General features: G+C 38.3%; 1 protein-coding gene across 1 annotated transcript in view; it reads left to right on the top strand.

Annotated features, from left to right (window-relative positions):
- The window catches only part of LOC124718844 (aprataxin and PNK-like factor), an 81760-nt gene extending 63054 nt beyond the window's left edge, over positions 1 to 18706 (top strand). The window contains exons 4-5 of the mRNA XM_047244468.1: positions 4226 to 4398; positions 18329 to 18706. Coding sequence (XP_047100424.1) covers positions 4226 to 4398; positions 18329 to 18528 — 373 coding nt within the window. The 3' untranslated portion in view covers positions 18529 to 18706. The remainder of the gene's footprint in view (positions 1 to 4225; positions 4399 to 18328) is intronic.
- Positions 18707 to 21242: the final 2536 nt, after the last annotated feature.

The following is a 21242-nucleotide window of genomic DNA, read 5'->3' on the forward strand; positions in this document are numbered from 1 at the left end:
GGAGCCAAGATAGCCCTTCTAACCAGCTTTCTATGATGACTGTAGGAATATACTGTAACCCCTACACTCATTCACACCAGGATCATGAGAAAAAGATTAGATTAATTACAGCACACAAAGAGGCATTTAGACAATCATTTTTCCTATGCTTAATACTGGAATGGAATGGGAAGAAGCCAAAATAACTGGTACAATGGGACTTACTCTCTAATGTGGACTTCACAGTGGTTTTTCAGAGTGTAGATGTAGATACAGACGTAGATTTAACTAAGAGAGAGAGAGAGAGAGAGAGAGAGAGAGAGAGAGAGAGAGAGAGTGTGAGTGCGAGTGTGGGTGCGTGCGTGCAAGCCTGTGAACATTGCTGTTGTGATCTAGGAAAACAGGAGTGTCTACAACATACTTGTAATGAAGATGTAGAATAAAAGTCAAGATGTGGCCGTTGAGAATGCTGAATAAACATCTCTGTTAATGGTGATCTGAATGAGTAGGTCCGAGTCAGGGCATGAAAAGCATCTCCAAAACATAATGGAACCACTTCCAGGAAAAATATTCCCAAAACATCTCAGAACCACCTCCAGGCAAAACATCCAAAACATCACAGAATCACCTCCAGCCCAAAATACACTCTTTGCACACTCCAGGTTAATCACCTCATTGGGCTGTCTGTGCACTCTTAAAAAACAACCACAATTGGCACACTTAACTTTGTGACTGGATTTCATCTTGCACACATGTGGCTGTTACTCATTTACTATGCTGTAGAATTCTCAATGTGCACAGATTCTTTGTGCTGCTGTACGATCGTATCTACTGAAAGAATCAGGCTGGTCACAAGACTTGGAATTCTGAGAGTAGTTATATTTTCTGAGACAATTTACTCAGCCAAACATTACAGACTTCACCTCTGGAAACTGAACTGATACTGCCACTGATGTGGCATCGACTGCATCTCTTAAATAATATTAAAGTAATGCTTTACAAATGTTTATATTTTTTATTTCATATTTTTCATGAAGATACAATTACAGTAAGTATTTTGGGTAAGTGGCAGCATTGGTCATAAATATTGAAATCCTTTATTTTACAGATCAAATTCGGCCACTGGATGACCATCTTCAGTGCAAACTATTTGGACCTTGTGCACATGATTCCCAATGGAATTAGACATCAAAAAAATTACAGTATCAATAATTAATGAATTTTGAGATGATGAAATCATTGACAGTTTCCAAAGTTCTTTGCAGGATGATAATTTCGTGTATGCATTGATGTTGTGATGCTTGATTACATAAAATTAAGTACAATAATGACAGGTATAAAAATATAAATTACAGTAATTTCACTACAAACGAAACATTGCCAACATATTCTCTGCTATTTTACAATGAGTACTTTTTACTGGACCAAACATTTTTATTCACAAAGGTCATTATATATTGAGTCTCCAGTTTATTCATGTTCTGACAGAGACATTTTGCAGTTGGATGCTTTCATGAATATTTCATCATTTGCATCACTAAATAGTTTAATTACAATTTTTATGAGTATAGGCATTCTACTGTGAAGTATACATATGTATGAGGCATGCCTTTTAAGTAAGAACCACTTTGAAATAAAAATAAAACAAGTAGAGTTTTCTCAGTAATTTTATTTTTGCTTGAAAGCCTGTACTGTAATCTACTTGTCAACACAATTTCCACCAATATTAAGGCACTTATTGTAGCATAAAACCAACTTTTGAATGCCATCCTTGTAGAAATCTGCTGCCTGATGTGGCAACAATTGAATTAAGTGCGCTTCTAGACACTTGAAAAAGCTCATCACGTATCATCGAAACCATAAAGCATTTGATATCTCTCACTTTTTCATCAACTTTGTGCACCAAATTGTCAGTAATGATTGAAGGTCACCCAGTTTGTTCCTCATTGTGCTGATTTATACAGACATTTTTAAAAGCTCTCACTCATATCCATACCATCTCATCACTCATAATGTTTTCTCCACATTCACCACTGATCTGATGAATTTCAGCCACTTTAAGCCTTTAGCACTAAGAAAACAAATCACAGCACGTATTTCATAGTTGGCAGGATTCTCAACCAGAGGATGCACTTCATACACTACTAACAAACGTGAACACACTAAATATTGATCAGAATTATGTAGAAAAGTAGATTAAAGTACAGGCTCTCATGTAAAAATAAAATTGCTAGCAAAAGTCTACTTGTTTCATTTTTATGTCAAAATGGTACTTACTTAAAAAGCACACCTCATGCATGAAAATAAAAGTTATCTCCTACGAGTAATCAAAATACACGATTCAGGTATTGTAATCTGCAATTGCAAGGGGCATTGATAGATTAGTTTTGTGCGACCACATTCAGCTACATTTCTACTCGGCGGCGTACATCATTTTAGAAGGTGCAAAACTGTGATTTGTCAGACTGTGCTGTGTGCCTCCAGTTATCTGTTGTCCTAGTTTCTGTGTCATTGTTTGGCCCACTGAATACCACATTCACCAATATCAATAATTGCTGTCGGGTCTGAAACCAGTGAGAAGAGTCTGTGGTAGATGGATTCAGGAAGGACCTTAAGGGTATATGTGCAAGCTTTTATGACAGCACTTACAGTCCCACGGTAGAATCCTTTGAAAGAGGATTTCACTTTTTGCAATAGGAAACAGCCTGCTGGTGTCAAATTGAGACTGCCGTTTATCATCAGGTAATCGGTGATCTCGGAGCAGGTGAGGCTGGGTGCATTCTCGTGTCGTAATGTCCGATTTCCAGCAATAGCTGGCCTCACTTGATTGACCCTTCTCTTCAGTCTTCTTAGCACTTCCAGATAAAAAGCAATATTCGGGTATAAATTCGTAGTCGACCACATCTCGATGTTGAAGAAAACGAGGAGGATGGCTTTCACTGTGGGTTTGCTCATTTAGGCATTTTTGGACAAGGTGACTCTGCAGTGTACCACTCAGAACTTAGGCACATTGTTTCTGGATTGTATTCGAATATCCAAGTTTTGTCTCCGATGATGACGGTGCCAAAAAAGCTGTAGTCTTCTTCAACATGTTGCAGAAGATCTTCACCAGCAGACACTCGCCTCTGCTTTCAGTTGCTCGTCAATATCCTCAGTATAGGTTTAGTGCATATATTGTGCATTGCCAAATCGTCACTCGTAATGATGTGCAGTGTCATCTTATCAATGCCAGTTGCATCTGCAGACACGTGTAAATGTAACAGACAGTCTGAATTCGACACTTCGTACGTGCATTGCACGTTGTCATTGGTTCTTAACATCAGCAGCAGTTCAGTGTAGGGCTCACTCTCCACACTTTTCAGCCCCCTTTGAAAAGCTTGTGTCACTTAAAAACTGCAGTTTGTGACACACATTCGTCATCGAACACTTAGTGGATCACGACTAACGTCCCCGTACCCGGTTTTCCCAGTCCGAGACAAAATTTGATGGCGTACCGCTGTTTGACCATTCTCTGCATTTTGCACGTGCAACGAGTCACTCGACAGAGTTCCACTAAAAAACACAATCTCGCCAAACGAACGCTGACGGGTGACTGGCACTTCGGGCAAGTTGAAGGTCCACCTCAGCCCCCTCCCACCATCGAGCATCCGTGGTGCGTGCACAGTGTGACTTACAGTCACGTCAGGAAAATTTTGTTCCCGATACTTTTATTGCAGACACTGTATCTGATGGAGGGTCACACAACCCCCCTGGTACCAGTTCTACAGCACTTCAAAGCGACCATTGTGCTCTTTTACAGCGTAACTAATACGATCTCTCACGTATTCTCGGCACAATTGGTTAATAGTGTGCTTCCGTGGGTTCTGCCGAGTCATTATTTCCATTTTGTGCACAATATGAACTCAGCTATAAGTAATTGTGTGAGACCAACAACAGTTCACACTCTGATTGAAATCCAGGTAGCAAGTGCACGTAACAGCAAAACTCACACCACCTGAAGAGAATGGTCGGGCCAGAAGACCTGGACACGCACTATTAAGGGAGACTAATAGTTTGTCCTGTGAGCTTGTAACATATCTATGTGTGTGTGTGTGTGTGTGTATGTGTGTGTGTGTGTGTGTGTGTTAATTTTGTCAATTTTGTTGTTGTTAGCATGCAGTTTGAAACCTAGAACTGTATCTTCTTGCAGGCTGTTTATAAGTTTTCCGTCATCTTAGGAGACTGAGAGATCTGTATCATTCTTTAGGAAAAACCCTCAGCATTTCGCCGAGTTCAGCCACCCTGGCGATCCTGATTATAAAGATGACCGGCCAGAATGTCGTTATGGAACAGAATGCTACACAAAAAATCCACTCCACAGACAGACCTACAAGCATACAAAGAAGCCACCAAAGAAGAGGCAGAGGGTGAAGAAAGGCGGTGAGTCCTATAGCTTACTTTCAAATTTCCCGCTCTACACTCTAATGTCTCTCTCTCTCTCTCTCTCTCTCTCTCTCTCTCTCTCTCTCGTTCCCTGCTTGCTTCTGTTTGAGCAAGGCTTGTATGAAAAGTAAGAACTGTTTTGGAAAAGGCCATAAAAAGCATTTTTTTCCAAACCAAAAGTTATTTTTACAAGAAAGAGCATTTATTAAAGTATTTTTCTATGTAGCTACCACCATTGTTCAGACATTTGTCATATTGGGAAACCAACTTTGCTATGCCCTCTTTGTAGGAAGTAGTCATTAGTTAAGGCAGCCACTGATGAATTCCATTATCACTGTCAGAGAACCTTCTTCCAAAATCACACTTCAAGTTCAAGAAAAAGTGGGAGTCAGAAAGTGCAAGATTGGGGCTGTACAGGAAGTGCTCAAACTGCTCCCAACCGAATTGTTGAATATGATTTTGAGTGATCCTCTGCAAAATGGGGCCTTCTGTTGTCATGAAGCAACAAAGTGCCTTGACTGAGCATTCCACGCCTTTTGTTTTGAATTATGTGCTAAAGTTTCATCAGTGTTTCACAGTATTGTACCATATTGACGCTTCACCTCTGGGAAGGAACTCTAAACAGAACCCCCAGCGTGTCACAGACCACAGTGTACATGATTTTTTGTGCTGACAATGTTATTTTGAAATTATTATTATTATTCTTTCCTGTCTCAGACGTTATGTCTGGTTAAAAATTGAAAGTGACGCGGACCTTCATCAGGCGTGACTTCCTTTTAACTATACGATATATGTTACACTGCATTTAGGAACTTTCGGGTAATTGAACATGTATCAATAATTACAGATTTCTGTAGTTGTATATATACGTTTGGATGTAGCTGTATTGCGTTGATGTACTGGTGGATATTGTGTGGTATGACTCCTGTAGTTGATAGTATAATTGGTATGATGTCAACTTTATCCTGATGCCACATGTCTTTGACTTCCTCAGCCAGTTGGATGTATTTTTCAATTTTTTCTCCTGTTTTCTTATGTATATTTGTTGTATTGGGTATGGATATTTCGATTAGTTGTGTTAATTTCTTCTTTTTATTGGTGAGTATGATGTCAGGTTTGTTATGTGGTGTTTTATCTGTTATAATGGTTCTGTTCCAGTATAATTTGTATTCATCATTCTCCAGTACATTTTGTGGTGCCTACTTGTATGTGGGAACATGTTGTTTTATTAGTTTATGTTGTATGGCAAGTTGTTGATGTATTATTTTTGCTACATTGTCGTGTCTTCTGGGGTATTCTGTATTTGCTAGTATTGTACATCCGCTTGTGATGTGATCTACTGTTTCTATTTGTTGTTTGCAAAGTCTGCATTTATCTGTTGTAGTATTGGGATCTTTAATAATATGCTTGCTGTAATATCTGGTGTTTATTGTTTGATCCTGTATTGCAATCATGAATCCTTCTGTCACACTGTATGTATTGCCTTTTCTTAGCCATGTGTTGGATGCGTCTTGATCGATGTGTGGCTGTGTTAGATGATACGGGTGATTGCCATGTAGTGTTTTCTTTTTCCAATTTACTTTCTTCATGTCTGTTGATGTTATGTGATCTAAACGGTTGTAGAAGTGGTTACGAAATTCCAATGGTGTAGCCGATGTATTTATATGAGTGATTGCTTTGTGTATTTTGCTAGTTTCTGCTCGTTCTATAAAGAATTTTCTTTAATTGTCTACCTATCCATAATGTAGGTTTTTTATGTCGATAAATCCCCTTCCTCCTTCCTTTCTGCTTAATGTGAATCTTTCTGTTGCTGAATGTATGTGATGTATTCTATATTTGTGGCATTGTGATCGTGTAAGTGTATTGAGTGCTTCTAGGTCTGTGTTACTCCATTTCACTACTCCACATGAGTACGTCAATATTGGTATAGCATAGGTATTTATAGCTTTTTTCTTGTTTCTTGCTGTCAATTCTGTTTTCAGTATTTTTGTTAGTCTTTGTCTATATTTTTCTTTTAGTTCTTCTTTAATATTTGTATTATCTATTCCTATTTTTTGTCTGTATCCTAGATATTTATTGGCATCTGTTTTTTCCATCGCTTCTATGCAATCGCTGTGGTTATCCAATATGTAATCTTCTTGTGTAGTGTGTTTTCCCTTGACTATGCTATTTTTCTTACATTTGTCTGTTCCAAAAGCCATATTTATATCATTGCTGAATACTTCTGTTATCTTTAGTAATTGGTTGAGTTGTTGATTTGTTGCCACCAGTAGTTTTAGATCATCCATGTATAGCAAATGTGTGATTTTGTGTTGGTATGTTCCAGTAATATTGTATCCATAATTTGTATTATTTAGCATGTTGGATAGTGGGTTCAGAGCAAGGCAGAACCAGAAAGGACTTAATGAGTCTCCTTGGTATATACCACGCTTAATCTGTATTGGCTGTGATGTGATATTATTTGAATTTGTTTGGATCTTAAGTGTGGCTTTCCAATTTTTCATTACTATGTTTAGGAACTGTATCAATTTAGGATCTACTTTGTATATTTCCAATATTTGTAGTAACCATGAGTGGGGTACACTATCGAAAGCTTTTCAGTAATCAATGTATGCGTAGTGTAGGGACCTTTGTTTAGTTTTAGCTTGATATGTCACCTCTACATCTATTATCAGTTGCTCTTTACATCCTCGTGCTCCTTTGCAACAGCCTTTTTGTTCTTCATTTATGATTTTGTTCTGTGTTGTATGTGTCATTAATTTCTGTGTAATGACTGAAGTTAAATTTTGTATATTGTTGGTAGGCATGTTATGGGGTGATATTTTGCTGGGTTTGCTGTGTCTGCTTGATCTTCAGGTTTCAGATAAGTTATTCCATGTGTGAGTATATCAGAGAAAGTGTATGGGTCTGCAATGTAACTGTTAAATAATTTAATAGAGGGAAACATTCCATGTGGGAAAAATATATCTAAAAACAAAGATGATGAGACTTACCAAACAAAAGCGCTGGCAGGTCGATAGACACACAAACAAACACAAACATACACACAAAATTCAAGCTTTCGTAACAAACGGTTGCTTCATCAGGAAAGAGGGAAGGAGAGGGAAAGACGAAAGGATGTGGGTTTTAAGGGAGAGGGTAAGGAGTCATTCCAATCCCGGGAGTAGAAAGACTTACCTTAGGGGGAAAAAAGGACAGGTATACACTCGCACACACACATATCCATCCACACATGATGTGCGGATGGATATGTGTGTGTGTGCGAGTGTATACCTGTCCTTTTTTCCCCCTAAGGTAAGTCTTTCCGCTCCCGGGATTGGAATGACTCCTTACCCTATCCCTTAAAACCCACATCCTTTCGTCTTTCCCTCTCCTTCCCTCTTTCCTGATGAAGCAACCGTTTGTTGCGAAAGCTTGAATTTTGTGTGTATATTTGTGTTTTTTGTGTGTCTATCGACCTGCCAGCGCTTTTGTTTGGTAAGTCTCATCATCTTTGTTGTTAAATAATTTAGTTAGATGTGAATGTGTTGAGGTGAACTTCTTTAGCCAGAAATTTGCTATTTTATCTTGTCCAAGGGCTTTCCAGTTGTGCGTAGAATTAATTGCTCGGATGACTTCATGTTGCAAAATTATCACTTTAGGCATTTGTGGTATCATCTTGTATGTGTCTCTTTCTGCTTGTATCCACCGTGCATGCCTGTTATGTTGCACCGGGTTTGACCATATGTTGCTCCAGAAGTGTTCCATGTCTGTTATGTTTGGTGGGTTGTCTATTTTAATGTGTGTGTTATCTATTGTCTGATAAAATTTCTTTTGGTTTGTGTTGAATGTTTGGTTTTGTTTCCTTCTATTTTCACTTTTTTTGTATCTTCTAAGTCGTTTGGCCAATGCTTGTAATTTCTGCTTCTTTTCATCTAATTGCTCTATCGCTTCTTGTTGTGAGATTTTACCTAACCTTTTTTGTTTTTTGTCTGATATTTCATTTCATTTCTTATAAATTGTGTTAGCTGTCCAATGTCTTTTCTCAGTTTCTCTATTCTGGTCTGTAGCCTGTGTTGCCATGCTGGTTTTGTGGGTTTCTTCTGTGTGTTGGTTTGTTCTTATCTCTGCCTAGTGTGTATATTTAGTGTAGTGAGTGCTCCTATATAAGCCATCCATAGTTGTATTTTCATTTATTTTGTTGTGTATGATTGTGTTGATAGTTGTTATTGTTGTTTCGACTTGTGGGTTATTTGGTGGTCTATGCAAGAATGGTCTAATGTCTATATTTGTGTCTTTGTATTCTATATATGTTAGCTGAAATTTTTCTTTTATATGTAACATGTGTGTCACTTCATGTTCTATTTGTGCTTGTTCTGGTGGCCGTCTTAAGGTTACGTTTTCCTCTGATTGTTTAATTGACGTGTGGTGTTCTTTGTTTGTTTGCTCTGGGATGTTTGAGTCCATTATTGTATTTTCTTCTTCTTCTTCTTCTTCTTCTGATTTCTCATTATTTTGTTTCAGTATTTGTTGTACTTGTTGTTTGATATTCTCTAATTCTGACTGGGGTATTCTGTTATTTTTTATTATTACATGGATCTGATTAGCTAGTCATTGTTCTGTTAAAAATTTTAATTCTGGGTATCTGGTAATAAATTTTGTGTATACTTGTGATCTGTATCCAGTTGTGTTGGTTCCTAAGTTTGTTGCTTGGTAATAACAGAACATGAGGTGTTGGTTAACTTCATCTGACCATCTCATCCTCTGTCTTTGTTTTCCTTCTAGAGTGGTTGCAGGAAGCATATCCTGCAAAACACCTCTATTTGGATTTAAATCATTTTCCGTGTGGCTAGCAGTGTCATTACCATTGTGGACGGGCATAGGGTTCAAGTGTCGTCCCCGACCATGACAGCGCTTGTCCGAGGCTTCATTAGTTCTGTCCTGAACCAACTAATCACACTAAAAGGGGGGTTAGCCCTATTAGTGGTTTGTTCTTTTCATTGCCTATTACGACTGGCAGAACATACCAGAGGCCTATTCTTTTCCCAGGCCTCCACGGGGTTTATTATTATTATTATTATTATTATTATTATTATTATTATTTGGAGGGAGGGATTGCCAGTGCCTCCACTCCATTGACTGTTACTTTGATTGTGGAGCGACATGACAAACACAGTTTCATCACCGGTCACAATTCTGTTTAACAATTCATCTCCCTCAGGACTATATCGGGTAAGAAATGCCAAAGCACTGTTAAGTTGCTTTGTTTTGTGGACATCTGTAAGCATTTTTGGAATCCAACAGGTAAACATTTTGTGAAAATTTGTGATATGTGACAATTTTATGCAAAACAGTTTTTGAAATTTTTGGAAACTCATTGCAAAGCATTGTTGCTGAGAACCGCCTGTTTTCACAAATTTTCTGATTCACTTTCTCAACCAAACCATCACTGACAACAGAAGACCACTCGCTACGTGTTTCGTTAAGAACATTCATTCATCCATCATTGAATTGAATTGTCTCACCCACTTTCTCACAGTTCCGTTAGTCATTATATTTTCACCACAAATTTCTACAAGCTGACAATGAATTTCTGTGTGTTCAAAAACCGTATTAAGAAAACATTTCACACTCGGTAGACGCAGAGATTGTCTTAAACATTTTGAACAGTCGTGAATTAATTCTAACACAGTGCAATCTGACTGTAATGGCATCAGTGGAAAGACAGTGAGCCAGAGAGAGGAGTGCAAATGTGTGGGAACTGGAACATTAGTGCTGTGGTGGCGATAGACCAAAACAGTACTTACTCTCCAGACACATTTCGTATTTACAGCCTAATCTCAGGAACTACTGTAAGAATTTTTATATGATTTTGACTAGTAGACAGAATGATTCAAGAAGAAGATTCATGTATATAACGTATAAATTATTTCATGGAAATTAGCTGAACTATTATGAATTTAAGTCCACCGCCACTGTGAAAACAATGGCATTGCCATGTACCCATGTAGAAGTACAGCCACTGCAACTCTGAACTGCTGTGAAATGTGAGGAGAACCCTATTTAGGCCTTATGGTATAGTGTGTGCTTGAAGACAGAAGAGCTGAGTAGTTCCAAGCAGTGTGTAATTAGACTGTGTCAGTGTGTCTTTTAAATTACTTTTAAATTTGTTGTGCTTGTTTAGAGAGCTTGGCTCATCAACTTGTGATACACTCTGGTGACAAATCTTTCCTTCTTGTCAGCAATGTCTATCACAGTGAGCACTCCCTTAGCTGCATCCAGTTGCTCAGTAAATCCGTGGAATCACAATTAATGTGACTGACTTTGTACAGGAGTCTTTTACTCCACTATGGAACCCAGAATGTAAGCAAGATGTTGACCAGCTGTGCCATAAATTCATACTAGAGCCTTTAAAGCAGTGCCATTGGAAAACCACACTTCATTGCAGTGGTGGTACTCGGACCGTGGGCTACCTTTCTGATGGTTGGTTACACTCCTATACTGTTCTCTATTTTCTCAAAATGCTGCTCTTTCAGTCTGTGGAATAGAAGGAAGATTCGAGGACAAGTTCTGGAGAATAAAGGGCACTGATGCAGCATGGAGATGTTTCTCATCCTCAGAAATTTATTAAAGGATCTCCTTTTTGAAAATGTCACTTTTATTACCAGTAATTACATGTTACGGAAACAAGGTTCACGAAATGTCTGCTTTTGGGTGTTCAGCTGAATCATTGATTCCATTTTGATGGCTGACCCAGTCGTCTTCTTCAGATATTAAAAAGACGAGTTCAGCACACTGAGAAGTTGACCTTTTGGGTGGAGATTGTCCAATTTGGGTGCATTGTGGAACATCTCATGTGATTTCTCATGTTTTCTGGGCGTGATTAATTAACTGTGTGATTCTGTTCTGATGGCTGGGTCAGTAATCGAAATGATATCAAAAGCTTGACAGAACACGCGAAAGTGCTCTATTAATTGACTGCATTGAGATAACCTGAGAGAGCAGTGAGGTTCATGTTTGAATTGTCTCCAAAAAAAAGAGAACCACTTCCACATTAGTCATTCAGTCTCTGAGATATGTGTTTTGCAACCAATTTTGCACAATCTTTTCTCATTTGTAATTCATTTACATGTGGCAGTGTTAGTTAAATTGATCTGTTCTGCAATGATTTTGACCAAGAGACATTAGACAAAGATCAAACAATGGAAAAGCCAGGATGGAATGTAACAATATTATGAGAAGAAAAGTTACTGAGTCGCAGATAGGCACAACAAAAAGACTCTCACAATTATAGCTTTCGACCATTAAGGCCTTCTTTTACTTTAACGATCTCTCACACACACACACACACACACACACACACACACACATGCAACTCACACAAATGACTGGCAGTTGTGTGTGTGTGTGTGTGTGTGTGTGTGTGTGTGTGTGTGTGTGTTTGTGTTTTGTTGAAGAAGACCTTAATGGCCGAAAGCTATAATTGTGAGAGTCTTTTTGTTGTGCCTATCTGCGACTCAGCATCTCCACTATATGGTAAGATGAAAGGCAATGGTTGGGATGGTGGTGTAGGATGTCAGTGGAGTCCAACTGTATAGGCTGAGGTTTCTTGTGGTATCTATAAACCAATGTGGCAAACATTAGGACGGACCGTTATAATAGGCCACGGCTGATTTCTTTCTCCATAACTTACTTGACTGAATCTGTCCTTGGGCCTTTGCACACTCACTGTTGGCCTTAGACCCTAATCTTCTTTCACCTTCTTCTTCCCATCATTTTTGCTGTTAGGCAGTATAAGATTGTTGCCTCTGTCAGTGTATTGATAAGTCCTGGGTGTTGATACCAAATGATGTTGAATAGCAGTAAGACACTGGACTCATCTGACCATCCAGTTTTAGGTCCTCTGCAACTTCCCTTTAACACTGAAGGAATGTCAGCACAGTTCCTCAGTAAGGGCATGGCCAATTTCCTTCCCCAGTCAGAGATCATGCTCTGTCATAATGACCTCATCATCAGTAGGTGTTAAACTCTAATATTCCTTTCTTTTGATTTTGATTATCATCTTCTGTGAGTTTTGTTTCTTACTGGTTCATAAACATATGAAAATACATCCAAGCATCTGAAAACTGGAACTGTATGAACCTTAATCTTCATGTGATTGCTGGAGTTTCGCAAATGTTTCACTTGTGCTGTAGTCTAGGTTGTTATAAAAATACAATAGCACACAGTTGCTTGAAATTGCTTTCATTCTGATCACACTAGAAACTTCTTTTAAGACTTTGAGGTTCAACCACTTACAAAAATTTTGCAGCTGGGGGGGGGGGGGGGGGGGGGGGGGGAATAAAAACTGGAAGATTTACTTTTATCTTTGTTTTGGCTCTTTGTAGTTTACAAATTTTACAATAATCTGCACCTACATCTACGTACATACATACATACATACATACTCACTCACTCCACAAGCCACCTTGAGGTACATGGAGAAGGGTACCTTGTACCACTACTAGTCACTTCCTTTCCTGTTCCACTCGCAAATAGAGCGAGGGAAAAACAGCTGTTGACATACCTCTGTATGAGCCCTAATTTCTCTTATCTTAATTTCATGGTCCTTACATGAAATGTACATTGACAGCAGAAGAATCATTCTGCAGTCAGCTTCAAATGCTGATTCTTTACATTTTCTCGGTAGTATTTTGTGAAACACAAAGTAATGTCTGACAGACAGAATGGACACCACACATATACACAGTGTAAGTAGAGTTGTGCTAAACTGCATATGACTGCCTACTACTGTCATTCATGGCATGCACAAGGTCAGCAATGAACATTGGAGAAGCAGTATGTCTGCAAACTGAGACAGTGAAACAGTGGATGGGCCACCGAGTGTGTGCTGCCTTATGATCCTGTGCAACAGGCAGTGTCTTGGGAGCAGTTCAGCTGTTACATGTTGGTGCTTTTCTTCAGTAGAAATGAGAGAGTGCACCGTTTTGAACCAGAAAATAAGGCAGTTGAAATGGGATAATGCTTGTTGCAGTGACACATTCAGAAGGAAGCTCAAACTTGTTGTATGAACGAAGCACTTGGCACTTATCTCAAATAGAATTTTACTGCTTTGTGACAACACAGACTGCCACACAGCTCTGTATAAGAAGAATGCACCTCTTTATTTGAAACTTAAGGTGTTAAAATACCAGTTGCAGAGCTGAGAACTGGTGCCATCAGATTGTCATTTGCTTGGATCTTTTTTAAAGAATATTTGTGTTGTTGGATGGTTTTTTAAGCTCATGAAAGCTGTGAAAAGGTAGATGTGACCTGTGTCACACTTTTCTGCACCTCGTCCCCCCTTTTCTGGTATCCTCAACCTCATGTACAGATGGAAAAAACACACTGTAAAGCAGAGTAACAATCACTTGCTTAAGCATCTTTGTACAAGAGTTCTAGTAAAATTTCTGTTATTTAATGTCCTATCCTTATGCTATCTTATATATGCTTGAAATCACTCAAGTATGGGGACGATCTAGAGTAATATGAAATGCAGAAGTACATACTTCAACAGCCAAGATCACTAATTATACAGGGTGTTTCAAAATGAACATACTGGTTTTAAGGCATTGTAGCATTTATTACGTTCAACTTACAATTGTAAATAATACACCAAGTGAAAGAGCAACTCGAACAGTTTTCTTTGTATACCTGTGTGCAATGGGAAGAGTATGGAATGACAAAGAGTGACTGAAAAACATGTTGAACGAGTGCGAGTCTTTCACACTTAGCCCCAAGAAATATCCCTGCAGATAGTTTATGGACCTTTCTTTTTTGGTTAATCAACTGTAACTGGTGTTTCTTATTTTGATGTGCTACAGCTATGGCCCATGCCTCAATAGGAAAAAGCTGAACAACACATCTTTATTTGGGAGCAAGATGGTGCACCGCCTCACTGACATAACTCAGTATGCGACTGGTTAAACGACATTGTATGCGACCAGTGGATTGGGTGCAAGGGGCCCAGTTGACACAGCATTTTATGTGTTACCTCCACATTCACACGTGATCTGATGTGATCGTGTGTATGTGCCTCCGATACCAGCTGATCTATCCTGCTTTAGAAACAGTGTTATTGCAACAGTTACTCCTGACACGTAGATCAAGATTTTGGAACAACTCACCTATCGACACTATGTGTCATTAGTGTTCACGCTGAATAATTGTAAGAAAAACTGTTTGTGTTTCTCTTTCATTTGGTGTGTTATTTATAATTGTGAGGTGAATGTAATATGTGCTACAAAGCCTTAAAACCCGTATGCTCATGTTGCAACACCCTGCAATTTAATTTTTGATGACCTAGTTTGGCAAATCTAAGTTGCCATCATTGGGTCTGTAAAACATACAGGTCAAAAATACAAGCATAATCAGGTTGGATTGATAGGCTGGGGCATAAATTTACACAAGATGGGTATATAGAACTTACTTTATGCAAATACAGCTGAATAAATGTCCATCATATGTGTAATATGTAGTGTCAAGATGTATCACATCATTCCAGGAACATGAAGAAAGTGATACATCAGCAGGTCAGTAATACAATAACATTTACATAAAATATCATGCACATTATACCAATTACACAAGCTGATATTCACATAACAGTTGAAAGTTGACAGAATCACAAGTCAAAGAGAAAGATTCTATGAATTACCAGCAGGTGGCATGGCAGTAGTAAACATACAGAAATACAATCATAACATATAAAGCATAAGGAAGAAGTTACATCCACGGAGTACACAAAACAATGCAATATACACTACTGGTCAAAAGTTTTTGATCACCTATCAGGGACTGATGACCTCAGATGTTAAGTCCCATAGTGCTTAGAGCCAAGCCATTTGATCACCCATCACAACTATGGATCTGCAATTAAAGCAGATTTAGGTCTGAATATTCTATCATATCCCCTGTCTGATAATAAAGTAAGTATAAAGATGTAAAGACTAACCACCTCTGTTGTGCATTTGACTGGTTTTTCACATAGAAGTGTGTTGATGAGTATCCATGACAACACTGACATGCCTTTACATAAGATGGTTGCATTTGAATAGGTCTATTACTTTTGACTGTCTGTGTAGCAATCGGTTCGCATCAGTTTGCAGTATATTGTGATTGTCTAGCAGTGTGTTTGTATACCTGATCAGGTTCATACCATATTACCTCCTAACAGGACAGAAGCAGGAGATTGGAATTGGAAAACTTGCAGTAATTGTAGTCCTGCATCGCAAATGTTATTCTAGTGGGATAATAGCAACAAAAGTTTGCATAGTCACGTCTAAAGTGGTGTATCTATTGCAGTAGTTCGAGGAAACTGGTGCCAATGCAAGTGTTTTGTGATCTGGGAGAACCTGAGTAACACCATACGAGGAAGATAGGTTCATATGTGTACTGAGTAAATGTCAGAGGACGTGTACTGCACCTGAAACTCATGAGGAAGTAAATAGTATGTGAGCTGGTGCAATCTCTGTCTCAACATGCAATGCCGTGTTCATGAACAAGGTTTAAAGAGGTGCATAGCGGCCAAAAAACCTTTATTACACAAACAAAGTGAAAAAATGGCTATGGACACAGCAATATAAAAACTGAAGTGTGCAGTAATGGTCCAAAATGTTATTCACAGATGAATCTTGTGTTTGAAGTGTTTGGAAGCCACGTAAATGTTAGAGTGTCAACTTTGTGGAGAACATATGAAGGGTCAGTGTGTAACGGCAACAGTGAAGCACGATGGATTGCCGGTTGCGGTGTGGTGGTGTTTCATGGGTGATAAAGTTGGTGATCAATTGAGAATTAATGGAACATTAAAGAAGAAAGGATGTCTGCTTGGGGGATGGGGACCAAACAGCAAGGTCATCAGTGCCAGAAGAAGGAGGGATATCACAGGATACTGATCAACAGTGCACTTCCATCTGGCAGGAGGCTTATATTCATTGTAGGTTTGCTCTGCAGAAGAGCAATCATCTCAAACATGCTTCTAAATTGTGCAAAAGGTGTGTCAGTAGAAAAGAGAAATATGGCAAACCAAGGAATGTGATTTGGCCAAGTCAGTCATCTGATTTAAATCGCTTTAAACTTTTATGGTATGAACTCAACAGGAAGGTCAGAAAACTGAAGTCATCTAATGTTGAAGATCTATGGAATAATTTACAATGGTTTTGGTCTGCAATATGTGCAAAAAGACTACAAACTCTTACAGAATGCCAAGAATTTGTGCAGCTGTTCTGAATGCAAAGGCTGGATCCTTTGAAGAGGCTAAAATCTAAAACATATTTATTGTGTTTAATGATAGAGAGAGAAAATATTTATTTTGTTGGTCTATTTGATTTACTTTATTTCAACTATATTACCCTACTGCATATATAGTCAAAACATCCATAAGGTAAGTTCAATCAACATTCAAATGATGAGAGTACAGAAAGAATGAACAAAGTACATGACATGTTGTATGTAGGTAATAAAAGGGAACAAATATTGCATTCTTAAAATACCATATACAGATCACTATATTGCAAATTATTTGTATAGACTTACTCATTACTTAATTTCTAGTCTTACTAGTAGTTTATTACACCAAGAGTAGACCTCAACCACCACATTATTGTAGCATCTTGACCATGTGTTGTACAGTTGTTGATCTACAATACTATGATTTGTATATGGTATTTTAAGAATGAAGTATTTTTATTTAAAAAAAATTAAAAAACTGTAAAATGAGTTTTGCTGTTCCGTTACACTCTTGTTTGGATTACGTGGTTAATGTAATTACATACAAAATTGTGTATATTGCATTTTTTGTGTACTCCTTGGATGTAACTCCTTCCTTATGCTTTATATGTTACAATTGTATTTCTGTATGTTTACTACTGCAATGCCACCTGCTGATAGTTCATAACATTTTTGCCTTCACCTTTGACTGTTGTGTGAATATGAGCATGTGCAGTCATTGCAACATGCATAATATTTTATGTAAATCTTGTTGTGTTTTTGAGATGCTAATGTATCACTTTCTTCAGTACTGCACAAATGATGGAGTTTTGTTGAAATATATTTGCACAAGATATGTTGTATATGTCCATGTTACGCAAATGTGTACCTTATATCTGACCTCATTATGCTTGTATTTTCAGTTTACATGCTATACAGATCCAATGATGGCAACTTAGATTTGCCAACACTGGTCATCGTAACTGAAACAATAATTATCAATCTTGACTCTTGAAGTTTTGGCTTTTGTATTTCATATATCTGTTAACAGATAGCAATTTTTGAAGGAAATACCTGCCTTTAGCTTCTCTCCCCTGGAGGCTTCAAATCCCTACACAGTCAAATTTCCAGTGAAAATTGCACTGTTGTCAGAAATAAACAAATTATCATCAGTTATAATGAAATAAAATGACTTTAGCACTTTAGCAGTGAGCTGAACACAAGTAATAAATAGAAGAAAATGTACATGTTTGATAACAAAATGAAGCAATGGAAATCTAGGGTGGAATAACAATGTGGAAAGGATATATTGTTACTTAGCATGTGTGTATGAGTTGTGCTTGTGTGAATCTGTGTGTGTTCTCTTTGTGTGATGAAGGACTTAAATCTGAAAGCTGAATATTTATAGCAGTATTTTTTATTGTGCCTGCCTGTTAACTCCATGCCTCCTCTCTACCATTTCCAGATTGCTGATTACAAAATGAGGTATTTGTGTTAAATGCTTATGAGGAAATTAAGTACATATTTGTAAGATAGAAAGGGCATTATTGGTTTTCAGTAGGTTATCAAGCCAATGAATTCCATGATTATTTCTCCTCCCATATTTCAGCAACTGTTCTCTTGTTTTATAGATGTAATTTGGTTGTAGTATCATTTAATTATATTGTCTCTAAAGTAGCTACATAGATTATACCACTTTTAGCTCCAAAAGATGCCGATGAGAATTCAGAAGAAGATGAATATGACTATGACGACCCATTCTTGAACGATGCCAGCTCAGATGATTACGAACCTACCGATTCCGGTTCTGATGTCTCCGCATCTGAGGGTGAAGAAGAGCAGGATTTGAAGAGAATGGAAAAGGAGGCTAAGAGGTTTGTCCGAGGCAAGCGGAAACACTGAAACTGTTTAATTTGCTAGAGTACAAATTTTTACCATCAGTTATTTACCGTATCAGAAATTGTCTTGTATAGAAAGAGTGCTTTGTCAAACAGTTTTGTCGTGTCTTTTGTAGTACAAACTTGTATTGATATTTTGTCTAAAATAATATTTGCAATTATATATTTTTATGGAAGCATAATTTTCAAATAGTGTAATTATTTAACACCTGAATAAGAAGAGTGTTAAGGATAATTACAGCACTGGCCACAAAAGCTACAAGGGTTGTCCAATAAGTAAGTTCCCCTGTATTATTTCTCTGTAAAATGAACTTGCCCCTGTCATGTAACGTCTGGCGACTTTGACTGGTATGTCTTGAGAACTTGAGAACACAAATACCTGCTTATGATGCATACTGCAGCATCTTATCCGTATGCTGCCAGCTAGCATGAAGTTACCACTGGAAAGCATGTACATTTGTGATCTGCACTCTGTTTTCCTTTTTTCTCCTCCCACTGCAAAACAACTATCTGCTGTCGATATCTGTCAGGAGTTAACCTCGATTTACGGGGAAGGCTGCATGACCATTTGAACGGTTTTGTGAATGGGTGCGAAGATGTGGATGACGAATGTCACACAGGGTGGGGGAGGGGGGGGGGGGGGGCACTATAGGGACATGAGATGTTGCCATTATTGAAATTCACAATACTATGGAGGAAGATTGTCACATTACCGTTGACAGCATCCTAATGTAGCTACCTCTTGAGGCTACAATTGGATGTGTATCCATTACAAAGGTTCTGACGAACCATATTTATCACAGCACAGTCTCTGCAAGATGGATGTCATTGTTGCTGAGTGATGTGCACAAGCAAGCAATGGATTCAGTCAGAATGTTTCTGGAAATATGTCAGAGAGAGGAAGATCTGCTCTTCAAGCAGCTTGTCTCTAGGGACGAGACCTGAATCTACCATTCAATTTCGGAGACAAAATGTTTGGGGCATATTGTGGAAGAAAGCTGGTGAAAGGGTAAAGATCACACCCTTGTCAGGGAAAGTTATGGCAACCATCTTTTGCGTCTGTCAGGGATTTTGCTTCTTCACTACCTGCCTTGCAGCACCATAATGAATGCAGATAGGTACTGTAATGTGTTGAGGAATTTGTGAGCTGTTATCAAAAGAAAATGCCCTGGACTTTTGTCTCGCAAAGTTCTCTTCCTTCGTGACGATGCTCGGCCTTGCACAGCTCGGATGACCCAGGCAGAGCTCGGAAGATTTGAATAGGAAGATGAGGAAGTGTTCCCGCGCTCTCCATATTAATCCCCAAGTGATTCTGACACATTTCCCCAACTCAGACGTCAGGCATCGACAGTGAACAGCTGGTTACGAGCACAGGACCTGACCTAGTATAACACTGGTTTGGAAAAATTTGTGTCACATTATCAAAAAACCTTGCAAAACATGGCAACTATGTAGAAAAGTAACAGAATCATTTTACATTTCAACATGATGAACTGTGTGTAAAGTTTTTTTTTTTTTTTTTTTTTTTTTATAGAATAAGCATACTTAATTGTTGTTGTGTTCTTCAGTCCTGAAACTGGTTTGATGCAGCTCTCCATGCTACTCTATCCTGTGCAAGCTTCTTCATCTCCCTGTACCTACTGAAACCTACATCCTTCCGAATCTGCTTAGTGTATTCATCTCTTGGTCTCCCTCTACGATTTTTACCCTCCACGCTGCCCTCCAATACTAAATTGGTGATTCCATGATGCCTCAGAACATGTCCTACCAACCGATCCCTTCTTCTAGTCAAGTTGTGCCACAAACTCCTCTCCAATTCTATTCAGTACCTCCTCATTAGTTATGTGATCTACCCATCTAATCTTGAGTTTATCGTCCACGTTTCACTTCCATACATGGCTACACTCCATACAAATACTTTCATAAACGACTTCCTGACACTTAAATCTATACTCGATGTTAGCAAATTTCTCTTCTTCAGAAATACTTTCCTTGCCATTGCCAGTCTACATTTTATATCCTCTCTACTTCGACCATCATCACTTATTTTGTTCCCCAAATAGCAAAACTCCTTTACTACTTTAAGTGTCTCATTTCCTAATCTAATTCCCTCAGCATCACCTGACTTAATTTGACCACATTCCATAATTATTGGACTCTATTTATACTTTGAACTTGATAACTGAACGCCTCTGCATTATTGAAAAGTTAATAACTTGCAATCAGTTCATTGAGGCACAAAATACACAACAGGATGGCAGTACTGCAGTTTGCCATTGATAAAGTAAGTCATTTTCTATAAAGTAGCAGCGTATTATGCCCATTAGCTTTTCCCATTTTTACTAATAATGGAAGCACATGGTCACCTATTTTACTCAGCCTTTAATTGTATGAGGGGCATTAAATAAGTAACGCAACTTTTTTTTTATATAGAGATTGGTTTAATTCAGAATTCCAAATACCATACTATTCCTCACTCTTTTGGCTACAATAACCTATTTTACAATATAATCTCCATTCAGTGCAAAAATCTTACACCACCTCAGTGGGAGGGCCCGTTTGCCCACATGGTACCACTCTACTGGGTAACATCAGAGCCAATGTCTTGGTGCGTCAGTAACCTCCCTGTCATCCTCCCACTGCTTCCCATGGAGTGTGTCTTTCCTCGGACCAAATGAATGGAAGTTGGAAGGTGCGAGATCTGGGCTGTAGGGTGGA

Source organism: Schistocerca piceifrons, chromosome 10, assembly GCF_021461385.2.
Source record: "Schistocerca piceifrons isolate TAMUIC-IGC-003096 chromosome 10, iqSchPice1.1, whole genome shotgun sequence".
Lineage (NCBI taxonomy): Eukaryota > Metazoa > Arthropoda > Insecta > Orthoptera > Acrididae > Schistocerca > Schistocerca piceifrons.